The 18158-nt window shown below is 47.0% G+C and overlaps 1 protein-coding gene across 1 annotated transcript; it reads right to left on the reverse strand.

The window, feature by feature from the left end:
- Positions 1 to 724: 724 nt before the first annotated feature.
- Positions 725 to 5592, reverse strand: LOC125488358 (uncharacterized protein YqhL-like). The gene is made up of 3 exons (XM_048621348.1): positions 5374 to 5592; positions 2187 to 2295; positions 725 to 1202 (listed from the first exon to the last, which is right to left on the reverse strand). Exons 1-3 carry the CDS (start codon positions 5482 to 5484, stop codon positions 934 to 936), a joined length of 489 nt encoding a protein of 162 aa, XP_048477305.1. The 5' UTR covers positions 5485 to 5592; the 3' UTR covers positions 725 to 933.
- Positions 5593 to 18158: the final 12566 nt, after the last annotated feature.

Raw genomic sequence — 18158 nt, forward strand, 5'->3', positions numbered from 1 at the left:
CAGTGAGAGTCAGTATTTGTGGGACTGTATCCCAGTGAGAGTCAGTATTTGTGGGACTGTACCCCAATGAGATTCAGTGTGTGTGGGACTGTACCTCAGTGAGAGTCAGTGTCTGTGAGACTGTACCCCAGTGCGAGTCTGTGTGTGTGGGACTGTACCCCAGTGAGAGTCAGTGTGTGTGTGGGTCTGTACCCCAGCGAGAGTCTGTGTGTGTGTGATCTGTATCCCAGTGAGGGTCAGTGTTTGTGGGACTGTATCCCAGTGAGAGTCAGTATTTGTGGGACCGTATCCCAGTGAGTGTCAGTGTGTGTGTGGGACTGTACCCCAGTGTGAGTCTGTGTGTGTGGGACTGTACCCCAGTGAGTGTCAGTGTGTGTGTGGGTCTGTACCCCAGCGAGAGTCTGTGTGTGTGGGATCTGTATCCCAGTGAGGGTCAGTGTTTGTGGGACTGTAACCCAGTGAGAGTCAGTGTGTGTGTGGGACTGTACCCCAGTGAGAGTCAGTGTGTGTGTGGGTGGGACTGTACCCCAGGGAGAGTCAGTGTGTGTGGGACTGTACCCCAGTGAGAGTCAGTGTGTGTGTGGGACTGTACCCCAGTGAGAGTCATTGTGTGTGGGACTGTACCCCAGTGAGAGTCAGTGTGTGTGGGAGCCTGTACCTGAGTTAGATTGAGTGTTTTCAGAGTGAATGCCTGGGACGTTAGTGATGGACCATTACAGAGTTGTTTAGCTGGAGAGAGCTAATTTATTGTGAGCATCAGAAGAGGAATATTCGGAGACACGGTTTCCCTCATTCAGTTTCTGAGTGATCACCCCGCTCCTGGAATGAAAAGTCATTGTTCCCCTTTCGACGGCTCGCTCTCCGGCAGTGACCCCTCCCTGAGTTATAAACCAGCAGCTGTATATTCCCTCAGAGAGATCCCCCTGCAGACCCTCAGAGAGGAGCCCTGAATTCCGGCTTTACCAGGTAGGCCCACATGTTGTTGTACGGGTGGACAAGGTTCGTTGCCTGCCCCAGTCTGTCCACCATGGGCTTGCTCTCGTTGGCCCATTTCACCAGGCCCCCCTCCAGGTTATAGACTTTCAGTGAGCCAGGCCCCTCCTGCTCACTGCCTTGTGTTAACGATCTGCGGAGTTTCTCTGCCATTTCAGAACCATGGTATCCTGCCGTGCAATAACACACAACTGTCTTGTCCATCGAACCTGGAGGAAACACCACAGTCAGAGCCAGAAAGCACAATCACAACGAGACGCAGAATGTTACACAAGGTCTGAGGGATGAGGAAGTTGCCAGTCCAATGGAGTTAGAGCTAGATGGGGAGCTGTGTTGGGCTGAGGTGATGGAACTCTGTGGATTTCTGTCAAACATTGTCCCTTATTTCCATCTTACATAATATTGAGAGAGACCTCGGCCAATCCTATAGGATCTTCAGTTTCAGAAGAGGAAGTACTGGGAGTGGAATGGCAGGGGCGTGCTGCCTATGTTTTGGGCCTGGTTAGGCCACAGACAGAGGTTTATGTCCAGTCCTCATTTCCACCAGATTATCTCACCAACCCTCACTGACCACAACAGACTCTCCTGGAATTGGAACTCAATGTCCAGGCCCCTACCGGGCCCAATCCCGGAGAATTATCCCAGTGACGTTTGGACATTCTGTTTGAAAATGGGGAGTAAAAGGCTGTGTGGCCTACAGCCCCAAAGGGTAATGGGTGTGTGTTGGCTTTCTGGTTGGTGTAGGAAGGCAGTGGGTCACAGGCACACACATGGCACACGTTGTGAGATAGAGCCTCCAAGAATAGATTGGGTCTCGTTGGTCACCCTGGGGGAGGGATGTGAAGGTCTTTGAGGAGATTGACCAGAATGGTTCCTGCGAGCAGTGCGGATGGGGAGTTGCAGGGTGAAAGGTCAGGCTGGAGTTGTTCTTTGGGGCGAAGGAGATTGAGAGGAGCTTGGATCAAGATGGACAAGATTATGACACATCTAGACAAGAGAGAGCAGGAGAAAGCTTCCCAATGGATGATTCAACATGGACAAGGCTGTAAGGTTTAAGAGTTTGAGCACGATGTAGGGACAGGGGTCTCTGTACTGCAGACACTCTAACTGTCTCCCAGGCTCGAGGCCTATCCACACAGCAGAGAGCTCGAGTGATGTCGAACCCAGGAAATGGGAGTTAGGCTGCCCCCTACCTGCCAGGCCCAGATCCTTGACCAGATGATCCACGTCGGTAGTTTCTGGGTCAATGCGAACGGCTCCCTGTAAGTGGCTGACCTCGTATTCAGCGGGACTCCGGACATCCTGAAACAAGACGGAGACAGGGATCTGTCTGTTTCTCCATCAGGAATACAGCATCTCACACACTCCCCACCCCCTCACCTCAGGTTCCTCATCCCAGTGAGTTTCATTGGGAAGTCCACAGTGTCATTCAGACAGCAAGTGGAAACACCAGGAACATCACTGAACTGCTGACTCAGGATCACAACAGGAGTAGGCCATTCAGCCCTTCAAGCCTGTTCCACCATTCAATTAGATCATCAATCTCCTTTGCACTGGATTTCCGTTTCCCCCAAATCTTGCCCATTCCTAATCCCCTGCCCCCAGCTAAACTCAGTCCACCTCATCCTTGGAAGCTCCATCAGCTGCAGTGACAACATCTGGAGGAGAAGGTTCCAGCTTCCCCCCTACGCAGCATACGAGGAGATGTGCCCGCACATCACCCTGGAACAGCCCAGCTCAAACTGTAAGGAGTCCCCTGACGTCCTCGTCCTGCTGCTTCTGAAAGGGTTAATGTTGGGGATGGACTTGGCTCCACCCTATATAATGATGTGCCTCAGCCTTGTGCCGAATGAGGAGGCTAGCCGAATGCAGGTCAGACGTATCATCAAAGGCCCCTGTTGAGAAGTGAGTTTTCCTTTAAATCGTTCCTGGGACATGGGCACCACTGGCCAGGCCTGATGAAGGGTGTAAACCTGAAAGGTTGACTCTCCTGCTCCTGTGGTGCTGCCTGACCTGCTGTGTTCCTCCAGCTCCACACTGTATTGACCCAGACTCCAGCATCGGCAGTTCGTGCTATCCTTGCTGGCCATTTATTACCCATTCCTAATTGTCCATGGAGAAGGTAGTGTCACACACCCTGCCTGAACCACTGCTGTTATTTTGAATAATCAGTCGCCAGACACTGAGCACAGATTCATAATCGTTTTATACTAGTGACTCAGTGAGGTCCTGACTTCAGTGAAACTGACGTGAAACATTTCAAATGTCTTATCCAAGTACTTTTTAAAGGCTGTGAGGTTATAAGGAAGAGGCATGTCCTTCTCCAAATCACAATCTTGCTCATACAAGCATTCAGAACATGGGTTATTGTTAATAAGGTCTCCTTCACCCATTAAGGGCACACTTAATCTCACCTTAAATGTTGTGGGTTCAGTGTCTGGCAATCCCTTGTTCCTCTGTTCTGTCTCAAGGCCTCCCTAGAATGTTTAATTATATTGACTTCTATTTGTAGAGTCATAGAGTCACAGAGCTGCAACAGCACAGAAACGAACCCTTCGGTCCAACTCGTCCATGCTGACCAGATATCCTGAACTAACCTAGTCCCATTTGCCAGCATTTGGCCCATATCCCTCTAAACCCTTCCTATTCATGTACCCATCCTTTTAAATGTTGTAATTGTACCAGCCTCCACCGCTTCCTCTGGCAGCTTATTCCATACACACACCACCCTCTGCATGAAAACATTACCCCTCAGGTCATTTTCCCCTCTCACCCTAAACCTATGCCCCTCTAGTTTTGGACTCCCCCACCCCAGGGAAAAGACTTTGTCTATTCACCCCATCCATGCCCCACATGATTTTATAAACCTCATCCCTCAGCCTCTGACATTCCAGGGAAAATAGCCCCAGCCTATTCAGCCTCCCCCTGTAGCTCAAACCCTCCAACCCTGGCAACATCCTTGTAAATCTTTTCTGAACCCTTTCAAGTTTAACAACATCTTTCCTATAGCAGGGAGACTAGAACTGTACACAGAATTCTAAAAGTGGCCTAACTAATGTCCTGTACAGCGGCAACATAACCTCCCAACTCCTATACTCAATGCACTGGCCAATAAAGGCAAACATACCAAACACCTTCTTCACCGCCCTGTCTACAGTGTGACTCCATTCCAAGGAACTGTGTGAAAGGTTGCTCACATTTACCGCGGTATGCTAATCTCTGTCGGATCTGTAGGTTTATTCATTATAGCCTTCTGGAAACCTTCATTTAACCCTTAGAGTCTAAAAGTACAAGTTCACTCTGAAATAGCCAATGGAACTGGTACCTATTGATATAATTGCAATAAACTACATAAACCCTGTTGTAATGACAAGTGCGCATCATTGTTAAGTTGTACCAGAACCCACATCTTCTATCACCATAAACTGAACAGGCCCTTCGGCCCCGTACAGAGAAGAGGAAGGTGATAGCCCACATCCCCAGGCATTCCCTGGTAGGGATAACAAGGTGTAGAGCTGGATGGTGACAGACTCAACCCATCGATGAGTGACTCCAGGAAGCTTGGAATCAAAGTATAATAAAGCAAATAAGTACAGATGCTGGAAATCTGAAACAAAAACAGAAATTTCTGAAGAGACTCAACAGGCCTGGCAGAATGTGTGGGGAGACAGGCAGAGTTAACATTTCGAATGTTGATGAAAGATCGCACTGGACTCATAACGTTAACTGCTGTTTCTCTCTGCATAAATGCTGCCCGACAGAGCTGCCAAGTTTCTCCACCAATTTCTGTTTTTCAATCAAAGTAGGCCTGAAGCAGGGGCCTTTCCTGGATCAGCTGGCCAGGGGAATGGCTCGCAATGTGGAGGGAGGGGGTACTGTGAGCGTTGAACTGAGGCAATGGGATAATTATTGATGAGGGGGAAATGGTAAACTGGGGGTGCATGGAGTGGACAACCAGAAACCTTTAACCCTCCTACCCTGGCCTGGAATTTCCTACAGGCATTCAGACAGCTTCAGTTTAAACTGGTTGAACCTGTGACCTGGTGGGAAAGCTATTATATCCACAGTGTGTTCATTCCTGTCCGACCAAGAGCCGTTGAAAGTTCCAGTGCTTCACAATTACCTCTCACAATGTTTGCTAACGCTCACGCCCTGCAGGTTCCCTCTACAAATCCCTCCCTCAGGGCAATCCCTCCAACATTCCCATGCTGCTCCATTCTTTACCCACTGTCCTGGTGGCAAACACCCAGAGCAGAGCCCCTCACACAGGGGCAGCACGAGGCTCGGACACCACTCCCACCCTCCAACCACTGCCCTGAGTGATTCCTCCCGTGGTCGAACAGCTGCCCAGGCTGGGACTCCCAGCTGGGCCTCACTCACCAGCAGCAGTATCTGCTGCCTGTTCTCCTTCACCAGCTGCTCCAGCTGGCTGGGACAGACATTCCCCACCGTGGGGAACCGATGTCGGATCCACTCAGTCACTGGCTCCATCTCCCAGGCACCCCCCACCCCTGGGGCAGGAGGGTAAGGTCCAACCGCGGCTGGGTACAGGCTGAGTGTTAGCACAGCTAGGCCCCGCTGCCTGGTTAACCAGTAACTACCTGGTTAGTCATTAACTACCTGGGAATCTCAGGCATTCGCTCAGCTCCAGACTGGAAATGGGAATCTCTCGTTGGGGTACGGGGGCGGGTGGGTGGTATTTCTTGGGGGGGTGTCCCAGCCCAGGGTGTCACGGCCATCCCCCACCACCCAGCTTCCAGCTGAGGGTCTGGGAGACACTGAGCACCAGGACAGGGCCCAAGTCAATAACACGCTCACCAGCTCAGACACTCGGAGGCAGCTGGGAGCCAGTGATGTGTTTCCGTAGCAAGGAAACTGTGCACAGCAAGATCCCATCAACAGTGAGGTGCTGATGGCCATGGAACCAATCACATGCAGTATAACACTGAGGGAGCACCGCACTGTCGGAGGGTCAGCGCTGAGGGAGCGCCGCACTGTCGGAGGGTCAGCGCTGAGGGAGTGCCGCACTGTCGGAGGGTCAGCGCTGAGGGAGTGGGCACTGTCAGAGGGTCAGTGCTGAGGGAGCGCCGCACTGTCGGAGGGTCAGCGCTGAGGGAGCGCTGCACTGTCGGAGGGTCAGTGCTGAGGGAGCGCCGCACTGTCGGAGGGTCAGTGCTGAGGGAGCGTCGCACTGTCGGAGGGTCAGTGCTGAGGGAGCGCCGCACTGTCGGAGGGTCAGTGCTGAGGGAGTGCTACACTTTTTTAGAACCCTTCTGAATTTCGAACACTGGTGCTGAAATATTCTCTCTGTTTTCTCTCAAAAATGCTGCCAGTCGTGCTGAGTTTTTCTGGCACTTTCTGATTTTGTTGAAGTTGGAAAGATTTGTTTGTCGGTGAATTTTAATGGGCTGGTCATCAATGTCACAATGGCTCTGGCAAAGGTGAAGGGGCAATGCAGAGAACTGATAAGTAAAACCAAGCACCATCAGATATAGGGGTACAACTAGGCCACTCAGCCCTTCGAGTCTGCTAGTCAATAAGATCATGGCTTGATCTGACCATCCTCAACTTGACTTTCCTGCCTTTTCCCTTTCACTCTTGATTCACTTCCTGATTAAAAGTCTGTACCTCACGTTTGAATATATTTACCAAAGGCACCTCTACAGCCCTCTGTGGTAAAGAATTCCACAGGTTTGCTACCCTCTGAGAAAAGAAATTGCACCTCATCTCTGTCTTAAATTTGTGACCCCTCACTCTGAGATTACACCCTCTGGTCCTAGACACTCCCACAAGGGGGAATAAAATCACTCTCATTCTTCCAAATTCCAATTGAGTACGGGCCCAACCCACTCAACCTGTTTACGGTGCTCCAGGTGTGAAATCCGAATGGCGGGTGCTGTAAATCAGGAAGAAAAACAGAAGTTGCTGGAAAAGCTCAGCAGGTCTGGCAGCATCTGTGAAGGAAAAAACAGCGTTAACGTTTCGGGTCCGGTGACCCTTCCTCAGAACCCAGACCTGAAACGTTAACCCTGATCATTTTTCCTTCACGGATGCTGCCAGACCTGCTGAGCTTTTCCAGCAATTTCTGTTTTTGTTCCCGGTGTGGTCTGACTAATGCCTTGTGTAATTTTAGCGAAACCTCCTGATTTTTCCTTTTCATTCCCTTTGAAATACTGGTCAACTTTCCCTATTAGCTGCTGAATTTGGATGCTAAATTTTTTTTGACTCATGGACAAGGATGTCCAAATCACTCTATTCTGTAGCTTCTGCAGTCTTTCACTGTTTAAATAATATTCAGCTCTTCTATTCATCCTGCCAAAGTGCATTACCTCATTTCCCCACATAATATTCCATCTATCATCTTTTGCTCACTCACTTAGCCTGTCTGTCCATATCCCTCTGCAGACTGTTTGTGACATCTTCACCACTTGTTTTCCCATCTATTTTTGTCATTGGCAAAAATGGCTGTAGTATACCCACTTTCCTAATACAAGTCACTAGTATATATTGAAAATAATTGTAGTCCCTGTTTTGATTGCTGTGACACTAGGCTGCCTTCCTGAAAACACCTCCTTATCCAACTCTCTGACTTCTATTAAAAACCAAAAGAAACTGCGGATGCTGTAAATCAGGAACAAAAACAAAGTTTTTGGAAAAGCTCAGCAGGTCTGGCAGCATCTGTGGAGGAGAAAACAGAGTTAACGTTTTGGGTCCAGTGACCCTTCCTCAGAACCTCTGACTTCTATTAGTTAGCCAATCCTCTATTGATGCAAATATACTTTTATTTTATATTCAGCCCTGTGAAGTGGGCATCACTGGCCTGTCCCTAATTGCCCAGAGGGCAGTTAAGAGTCAACCACATTGCTGTGGGTCTGGAGTCACATGTAGGCCAGACCAGGTAAGGATGGCAGTTTCCTTCCCTAAAGGACATTAGTGAACCAGATGGATTTTTCCCCTGACAATTGGCAATGGATTCATGGTCATCATTAGATTCTTAATTCCACCAGATGCCATGGTGGGATTTGAACCTGGGTCCCCAGACCATTACCTGGGCCTTTGGATTAATCATCTAGTGATAATACCACTAGGCCATCACCTCCCCACCTACCTCCAACACCATGGGTTCTTATTAATTAGCCTAATGTGTTATACCTTATCAAATGCTTTCTGAAAATTCAAATATATTACATCTACAGTTTCCTCATTATCTATTCTGCTTGTTATTTCCTCAAAGAATTCTAATAAGTTTTCCAGGCATGATTTCCTCTTCATGAAGCCATGCTGATCTGCTTGATTATTTCAAAGTGCTCAGCTCTTCCACTCTTTATAATAAACTCTAACATTTCCCCAATAACTGAAGCTGACAGGCCTACAGTTACCTGCTCTTTGTCTCCGTCCAGCTCTAAATAAGAGTTTACTTTGGCAGTTTTCCAAACCTCCTGCTTTTCCAAAACCTAACAATTCACGCAAGATTACTGCCAGTGTATCCACTAACGGAGCAACGACTTCCTTTAATATCCTCAGATACATCCCATCAGGTTCAGTCCTTAGCCCCATTAATTTCCCTAGCACATTTTCTCTAATGATTGCTGTTAAATTTATTTCCTCTCCTTCTTTTATCTCTTGAATATTTAATATTTTTGGAATGCAATTTGTGTTTTCCACTGTGAAGACTGATGCAAAATATTTATTTGACTCCACTACCATCTCCTGGTTCCCTTTTGGAAGTGCAATTGCAGATGGCGAGAGCTGATCTGTCCCTGATACATTAGAAAGAGTCGTAGAGTCATTGTGCAGCATAGGCACAGGCCCTTTGGTCCAACTCGCCCATGCCAACCAGCTCTCCGAAACTGAACTAGTCCTATTTGCCTGTGTTTGGCCCATATCCCTCTCAGCCTTTCCTATCCTTGTACCTGTCTAAATATCTTTTAAATGTTGTCATTGTACCAGCCTCTTCCTCTGGCAGCTCCTTCCATACACGCTCCACCCTCAGTGTTAAAAAGTTGCCCCTCAGATCCCTTTTCAATCTTTCCTCTCTCACCTTAAACCTATGCCCCTCCAGTTTTGGACTCCCCTACCCTGGGGTAAAGACCTTGTCTATTTCACCCTATCCATGCCCCTCATGATTTTATAAACCTCTATAAGGTCACCCCTCAGCCTCCGACGCTCCAGCGAAAATAACCCCAGCCTATCCAGCCCCTCCCTGTAGCTCAAACCCTCCAACACTGGCAACATCCTTGTAAATCTTGTTTTGCCCCCTTTCCAATTTAATAACATCCTTCCTATAGCAGGATGACCAGAGCTGTGCGCAGTACTCCCAAAGTGGCCTCACCAGTGTCCTGTATAACTGCAACACGACATCCTAAGTCCTATACTCAAAGCACTGACCAATGAAGGCCAGCGAACTGAAAGCCTCCTTTGCTACTCTGTCCACCTGTGATACCACTTTCAAAGAACTGTGTACCCAAACCTCTAGGTCTCTCTGTTTAACAACACTCCCCACACGGCCCTCCCATCAACTGTGTAAGTCCTGCCCTGGGCTTGTCTTTCCAAAATGCAACACCTCGTATTTATTGGCATTAAACTCCATCTGCCATTCCTCAGTCTACTGGCAGTTGATCAAAGTCCTGTTGTACTCTTAGATAACCTCTCCAAGCCACCAATTTCGGTGTCATCTGCAAACTTACGAAACATACCTCCTGTATCTCATCCAAACCGTTTATAGAGATGATTAACATCAGCGGACCCAGCACCAAATCTTGCGGTACACTGCTGGTCACAGGCCTCCTGTCTGAATACCAAGCTTTAACCACCACCCTGTGTCTCCTATCATCAACCAAAGTTTGTATCCATTGGCTGGCTGTGCCTGGATCCAATGTGATCTAACCTTACTAACCCATCTACCATGTGGAACCTTGTCGAAGGCCTTGCTAAAGTCCATGGAGACAACATTTACTCTGTCAAATTTTTGTCAGTGTCAAATTTATGAGACATGATTTCCCACGCACAAAGCCATGTTGACTATCTCTAATCAGTCCTTGCCTTTCCTAACACAGGTAAATCCTGTGCCTCAGGATTCCCTCCAACGACTTACCTACCACTGATGTTAGGCTCACCGGTCTATAGTTCCCTGGCTTTTCCTTACCATCTTTCTTAAACAATGGCCCAACATTAGCCACCCTCTAGTCTTCAGGAACCTTGCCCATGGCTGTCGATGATACAAATATCTCTATTAGAAGCCCCACAATTTTCTCCCTAGCTTCCCACAGTGTCCTGGGATACACTTGATCAGTCCCAGGGATTTATCTACCTTTATACATTCCAAGAACCCCAGAACCTTCTCTTCTGTGATGTGGACCCTTTTCAGGACATCATAATTTATTTCCCTGAGGCTCCTAGCTTCTATGTCTTTCTCCACAGTAAGTACTGACACAAAATATTCATTTGGGATTTCACCCATCTCCTGGGGCTCCACGCATAGATGGAAATGTTATCTTTAAGGGGCCCTATTCTCCTCATATCCTTGTAGAATCTATTTCGATTCTCCTTCACCTTAGATAACCTCTCCAAGCCACCAATTTTGTTGTCATCTGCAAACTTACAAAACATACCTCCTGTATCTCATCCAAACCGTTTATAGAGATGATGAACAACGATGGATCCAGAGCTATCTCATTTCCATTTTTTGCCCTCATGATTTCCCTCTTAAGTGTACTCCTACACTCCCCATACTCCTCGAGGGATTCACTCGATCCCAGCCGCCTATACCTCCTTTTTCTTGTCATCCAGCATTCCCTACATCCTACCGGCCTTGCTCCTCATACTAACAAGAACATACTGTCCCTGAACTCCCGTTATTTTGCTTTTGAAAGCCTCCCACTTACCAGGCGTCCCTTTACCTGCGAACAGCCTCCCCCAATCAACTTTTGAAAGCTCCTGTCTTTTGCCATCAAAATTGGCCTTGCCCTAGTTTAGAACCTTCACTTGTGGACCAGGCCTATCTTTTCCATGGCTATTTTAAAACTAATGGAATTAGGGTCACTGGTCCCAAAGTGCTCCCCCACTAACAGCTCATCACTTGCCCTGCCTTATTACCCAAGGGAAGGTCAAATTTTGCCCCTTCTCTAATTGGTACATCTACATATTGATTGAGAAAGTTTTCCTGACCACCCTTAAATTTCTCTCCACCCAGGCCCTTGACGCTACGGCAGTCCCGGTCTATGTTTGGAAAGTTATAACCCCCTGCTATTAACAATGCTGCTATTCTTACAGCTATCTGTGATCTCCCTACATATTTGGTCCTGAGTTTCCTGCTCACTACTGGGGGGCCAATTGTACAATTCCATCAAGGTAGTCATCCCCTTCTTATGTTCCATCAATATCGCTTCACTGGATATCCTCTATAGGTACAGCTGTGATGTTTTCCCTAATCAAAAATGCCTCTCCCTCTCCTCTCTTGCCTCTTATTCCATCGTTCCTATAGCATCTGTACCCCAGAAAATTGAGCTGCCAATCCTGTCCCTCCGTCAGCCATGTTTCTGTAATAGTTATGATGTCAAGTCATCCCTTGTCTTATGGAAAGCATTCTTCAGTGGGGTTAGGATTAGGGTTAGAACTCCATTAGGGTTAGAACTTGGAACTCCAATAACTGGTTTGCAGCCCACAACTCCAGGAGAAAAACAGAACCCTAAGGTGAACAAATACAATAACAGGCTCCTTTTAAAAAGGACATTGTTTGGTTACAGCCAATGCACATTACTAGAAGGGTGAAACATAGACCAAACAAGTCCTGAGATTCCATGGTGATGAAAGAAAGAAGATGAGCAAGATAAATCAGAAAAAGGGTGACTCAGACAGATGTCATTTGCAAGTGAAAATCAGGCTGATTATCGAAAGAACACAGGGAAAATGAACAAAGCAGTCAGCGAGGCAAAGAGAGAACATGAGAAGAGACTGTCAGCTCACATAAAAGGAAATCCCAATAAGCATATAAATGGAAAGAGAGCAGTAACTTGAGGTTGTGACAATAAAGCTGATTTACACAAGGACGTCATGAGATATGAATTGAATATTTTGTTTACATCTTTACCAGGACAAAAGACACTGCCAAAGTCAAAATGAAAGAGGAACTGGGTGAAGCATTGATCGGCTACAAGTTGGTAAAGGGGAAGTATTAAATAGGCTGACCGTACATTAGGGTCATCTGTCACAGGACACAAAATCTAACAGTATTGGAAAATGTGAGGAGAAGGTTGCAGAATTTAAAAGGTCAGAAAGCTGTGAACTGATTTATTTTGGTAGGAGGAACATAAGAAATAATATAGAATAATAAAATAAAGAAAGCTCCCAAAGGGGGTAAAGATGCAGAGAGCCCTGGGTAACTTCATGTCATTCTAGGGGACAGAAGATGTTGCAAAAGTGGGAAAGGAAGGATAGCGAATTCCGGGTTTTATCAATAGGGACACACCACTAATTATATAAGGGCCATAGCTTTCAGGTTTGGCACTAATGTTTCAGGCAGCTCTGAGCAAAACCATCTTTACAGAATGATTTGCCCCACAAGACTATGACTTTGATATCTGCAGTTTTACCATTCCATTGTCTGTCTCTAACATTGTCAGATATCTCCAGCAACACAGCACAATCATTTCATCATACAGTTCGAAACCAAAAGCTGCAGAGCTGGAGAAATGTGTGGCACACCATACAGACTGTTATCATTCAGGAACATTATCACAACTTGTCTTAAAAAACATCTCAATTCACAAGCTCTACAGCTGACTGCAGCTTATAAAACGTAAGAGTTTCAGGCTAATTTTATTAAATATCCTGCCAATATAGGAGATAATTTTCTCTCTCTCCTTTCTGTCCTTTTTCTTTTTCTTTTCTTCATCTCCCTGATATTGCAGGGAGGTTGGACCTGTGTTGGCGGGGACTCCTGGCTCACAGCCCAGAGCATGGGCCTTACAGAAGTCCTGTGTTTGGGACCCCGGCCAATGAAGACCAGGGATGGGCCATAAATGCTGGCTTAGCCAGCAAAGCCCATACCCCACAAATGAATTTTAAAAAACTCCATTTTAGTACTTTTTATTCTTTAGTGCCTCAAAATGGCATCGGACTGCAGTGACGGGACACTTTTCACCGCATCTCCCTAGACGTATGTGACAATAAATCATCCATTATTCATTCATTCACATGTCCTTCCTTTCTCAGGACATGTAAAGTAGCATAAACCCATGTCAGCTGTAAACTGACATCTTCAAACAAAGTTAACAATCATGATTCATAGTCAAGTCTCAAAGAGAATACAGTACAAAAATAGAGAGGTTTTACTAAAACTGTACAAACATAGAAACATAGAAGATAGGAGCCAGAGGAGGCCATTCAGCCCTTCAAGCCTGCCCTGCCATTCTTCACGATCATGGCTGATCATCCAACTCAACAGCCTAATCCTGCTTTCTCCCCATAACCTTTAATCCCATTCGCCCCAAGTGCTGTATCTAGCCGCCTCTCGAATACATTCAATGTTTTGGCATCAACTACTTCCTGTGGTAATAAATTCCACAGACTCACCGCTCCTTGGGTGAAGAAATGTCTCGTAATCTCCATCTTAAATGGTCTACCCCGAATCCTCATACTGTGACCCCTGGTTCGGGACACACCCTCCATCGGGAACATTCTCCCTGCATCTACCCTGTCTCGTCCTGTTAGAATTTTATAAATCTCTATGAGATTCCCCCTCATTCGTCTGAACGCCAGCGAAAACAATCCTAACCTAGTCAATCTCTCCTCATACATCAGACCTGCCATTCCCGGAATCAGCCTGGTAAACCTTCACTGCACTCCCTCGAGAGCAAGAGCATCCTTCCTCAGGAAAGGAGACCAGAACTGCACACAATATTCTAGGTGTGGTCTCACTAAGGCCCTGTATAACTGCAACAACACATCCCTGCTCCTGTACTCGAAACCTCTCACAATGAAGGCCAACATACCATTTGCCTTCTCTACCGCCTGCTGCACCTACACGCTTACCTTCAGCGATTGGTGCACAAGGACACTCAGGTCCCGCTGCACACTCCCCTCTCCTAATTTACAGCCATTCAGGTAGTAATGGCACCAATCAGACCACAGCTGGAACACTGTGAACAGTTTTAGATTCTTATCTGAGAATAGAAATACTGGCATTGGAGGCATCCAGAGATGGTTCACTTGGCTGATACCAGGTATGCAGGGACTGTCTTATGAGGAGATGCTAAATAGATGTGGCCTGTACTTACAGGGGTTTAGAAAATGAGAGGAAATCTTGTTAAAATATACCAGATTTTTAGGGGTCTTGACAGGGTAGATGCAGAAGAGGAATAGAGGGAGGTGGGGGACCTTTGCTCATAAAGAAAGGTTCAGTGCAATGGTGAGCAGTGATGTACAGGCAATAGATCAAGAAGTGGAATCAAATTGGGTAGAAATAAGGACTGGCAAGGAGAAGAAGTCACAAGTATCATCTATAGGCCCCCAAAGAGCTGCCTCATTGTAGGACAAAATCAGAAAATAATACAGGCACTTATGGGGCACTACAATTGTCATAAGTGATTTATATTGCCTGGACAAATCAGGTGGACAAAGGATGAGATGGAAAATGGATTTCTAGAGTTTATGAGGGATAGCAGTGGATTGCTACAAGGCTCAGTCTTACAGCCTCAATTATTCACGAAAATGTGATGGCTTTGTGGGGGGGAGAGTTTGGCGGTGATACAGAGTGAGATATATCCAAATTTGCTGATGATTCCAAAATAATTGTGATGAGGCCATAAGGAACCCGCAAAGGGATATAGATAGGTTGAGGGATTGGGTAAAGCCTAATGAGGTGGGGTTTAATGCAGGAAAGTGTGATCAAACTGTTTGGTAGGAAGAACCAAAAGATAGGCTATTACTTAACTGGAGAGAGACTCCACAAAGTGCAGGAGAGGGGGTGTGAGTGTTTTTGTGCAAGAAACACAAACATTTAGCAACAGGCGCAGAAAGTAATTAAGAAGGAAATATGAATATTGGCCTTTATTGCTAAGGGGCTGGAGTTTAAAAATAGGAAGTCTTATTACAAGTGTACAGGTTGTTGGTGTGGCTGCACCTGGAGTAGTGTGCAATTTTGGTCCACGTATTTAAAAAGAATACGATAGCAGTGAAGGCAGTTCAGCTGGGATGTAGATGCTGACTTTTCAACAACAGCGAAACAGATTCGACCTGTATTCACTGGAGTTATGAAGAGTGAGGGTGATCTAATTGAAACATGTAAGATTCTGAGGGGGCTTGACAGGGGAGAGGTTGAGGGGAATCTCACTCATTTAATACCAAGATGTGAAGGAATTTCTTCTCCCAGAGGGTAGTGAATGTCCTGAACTCTGAGGCTAGATCACAAAGTATTTAAAGAGGAGGTGAATTATTGTGGAATTGAGGGCTATGAGGAACTGATCTGATTTGATTTATTATTGTCACATGTGCCTAGGTACAGTGAAAAGTAATGTTTTGTGTGCACTACAGGCCGATCATACCATACAAAGGTCATAGGGTGATAGAACAGAGCGAGGAAATCACAGTTACAGCTGCAAAGAAGGTGTATGAAAAGCAAGACCAATATTAGATTTGAAATTTGAGAGGTCCATTCAGGAGTCTGATAATAACAGGGAGGAATGTGTTTACGTTTTTGTATCTTCTGCCTGATGGAAGGGGTTGAGAGAGATTATAATTAGGTGGGAGGGGTCTTTGATGATGTTGGCTGCTTTCAATGGATGGAAGGCCGGTTTTCGTGATGGACTGGGCTGTGTTTACAACCCTCTGTAGTTTCTTACAGTCCTGGGCAGAACAGTTGCCGTACCAAGCCATTTCGCACCCAGAACACTGTCTGTGGTGCACTTATAAAAGTTCGTGAGGGACCTTATGAACATGCTGGATTTCCTCAGCGTCCTGAGGAAGAAGAGGCGTTGTTGTGACCATGGGTGGACCAAGACAGATAGTTGGTGAACTGGAATGAAAGAGGTGCTGAGGACTGGGACAGATCAGCCATGATCTTTTAGGATAGCAGGGCAGACTTGAGGGGTTAAAACAGCCTACATCTGCCCCTATTTCTTACGTTCTTACCCATTGTAAACCCACTCAAACCAGTATGATGGGAGCACGAAGTCATGTCCCGTTCCCCACACTAACACCTAAAACCACAGAACTGCCTTGATGTAGAGGCACACTCTCCAGGCTGCCTCCCAGTTTGATGTAATTCCCAATGAGACCTCGTGTCAATCCCAACCAGAACAGCACCTCTGGAAAACATCTGGTTAAAACGACCCAACTAAATACAGACATAGAACAGGAAATCCAAAGCACAGAAGTAAGATTGGTACAATTCAGACTTTAAGACCAGACTGTCTGCTGCTCAGAACTGCTCACTGGTTTCTGTTCATAATTCTGATCATTCACAATTCTAATGTCGGATTGACAATTTAGGAAGATGAGTTTATAGCTTAGAAACTTCTGGATTTTCATGAAGAAATTATATCCTTTGCAAGACCAGTATTGATCTACTACTTTGATTTGGTTTGTTACTGTCACATGTACCGAGATACAGTGAAAAGTATTGTTTTGTGTGCTAACCAGGCAAATCATACCTTACCTTAGTGCATCAGGGTAATAGCACAGATGCAGAATGCAGTGTTACAGCTACAGGGAAGGTGCAGGGAAGGATGGATTCTAATATATAAGACGTCCGTTCATAAATCTGATAACAGCAGGGATAAAGCTGTTCCTAAATCTGTTGGATAACAAGGTGTAGAGCTGGATGAACACAACAGGCCAAACAGCATCAGAGGAGCAGGAAAGCTGACGTTTCGGGCCTGGACCCTTCGTCAGAAATGGGGGAGGGGAAGGGGGTTCTGAAATAAATAGGGAGAGAGTGGGAGGCGGATAGAAGATGGATAGAGGAGAGGATAGGTGGAGAGGAGACAGACAGGTCAAAGAGGCGGGGATGGAGCCAGTAAAGGTGAGTGTAGGTGGGGAGTTAGGGAGGGGATAGGTCAGTCCAGGGAGGATGGACCGGTCAAGGGGGCAGGATGAGGTTAGTCGGTAGGAGATGGGGGTGGGGCTTGAGGTGGGAGGAGGGGATAGGTGGGAGGAAGAACAGGTTAGGGAGGCAGGGACGAGCTGGGCTGGTTTTGGGATGCGGTAGGGGGAGGGGAGATTTTGAAGCTTGTGAAATCCACATTGATACCATTGGGCTGCAGGGTTCCCAAGCGAAATATGAAGGTGCTGTTCCTGCAACCTACAAGCTCCCATGAGGAGCTTGAACAGCTCATCCACTTCACTAACAGCTTCCACCCCAACCTTAAGTTCACCTGGAACATCTCCGATACCTCTCTCTCCTTCCTGGACCTCTCTGTTTCCATCTCTGGCAACCACCTAGAAACCAATATCCATTTCAAGCCTTTCAACTCCCAAAGCTACCTAGAATACACCTCCTCTCACCCACCTTCCTGCAAAAATGCTATCTCCTATTCCCAATTCCTTCGCCTCCGCCGCATCTGCTCCCAGGATGAGGCATTCCACTCCCGTACATCTCAGATGTCCTCGCTTTTCAAGGACTACAACTTCCCCCCCCATCAGTGGTCGAAAACGGCCTCGACCATGTCTCCCGCATTTCCCGCAACTCATCCCTCACACCCCCTCCCCGCAATAACAACCAAAACAGAATCCCCCTCGTCCTCACGTACCACCCCACCAACCTCCAGGTACAACGCATCATCCTCCGACACTTCCGCCATCTGCAATCCGACCCCACCACCAAAGCCATTCTTCCCTCCCCACCCTTATCTGCTTTCCGGAGTCTCTCCATGACTCCCTTGTCCGCTCCACACTCCCCTCCAGCTCCACCACACCCGGCACTTTTCCCTGCAACCGCAGGAAGTGCTACACCTGCCCCCATACCTCCTCCCTCACCCCCATCCCAGGCCCCAAGAAGACTTTCCACATCAAGCAGATGTTCACCTGCACATCTGCCAATGTGGTATACTGCATCCGCTGTACCCGGTGTGGCTTCCTCTACATCGGGGAAACCAAACGGAGACTCGGGGACCACTTTGCAGAACACCTACGCTCGGTTCGCAATAAACAACTGCACCTCCCAGTCG

The sequence above is a fragment of the Rhincodon typus genome, unplaced genomic scaffold (genome assembly GCF_021869965.1).
Source record: "Rhincodon typus isolate 14 unplaced genomic scaffold, sRhiTyp1.1 hic_rhity00000556, whole genome shotgun sequence".
In the NCBI taxonomy this organism is placed as follows: domain Eukaryota; kingdom Metazoa; phylum Chordata; class Chondrichthyes; order Orectolobiformes; family Rhincodontidae; genus Rhincodon; species Rhincodon typus.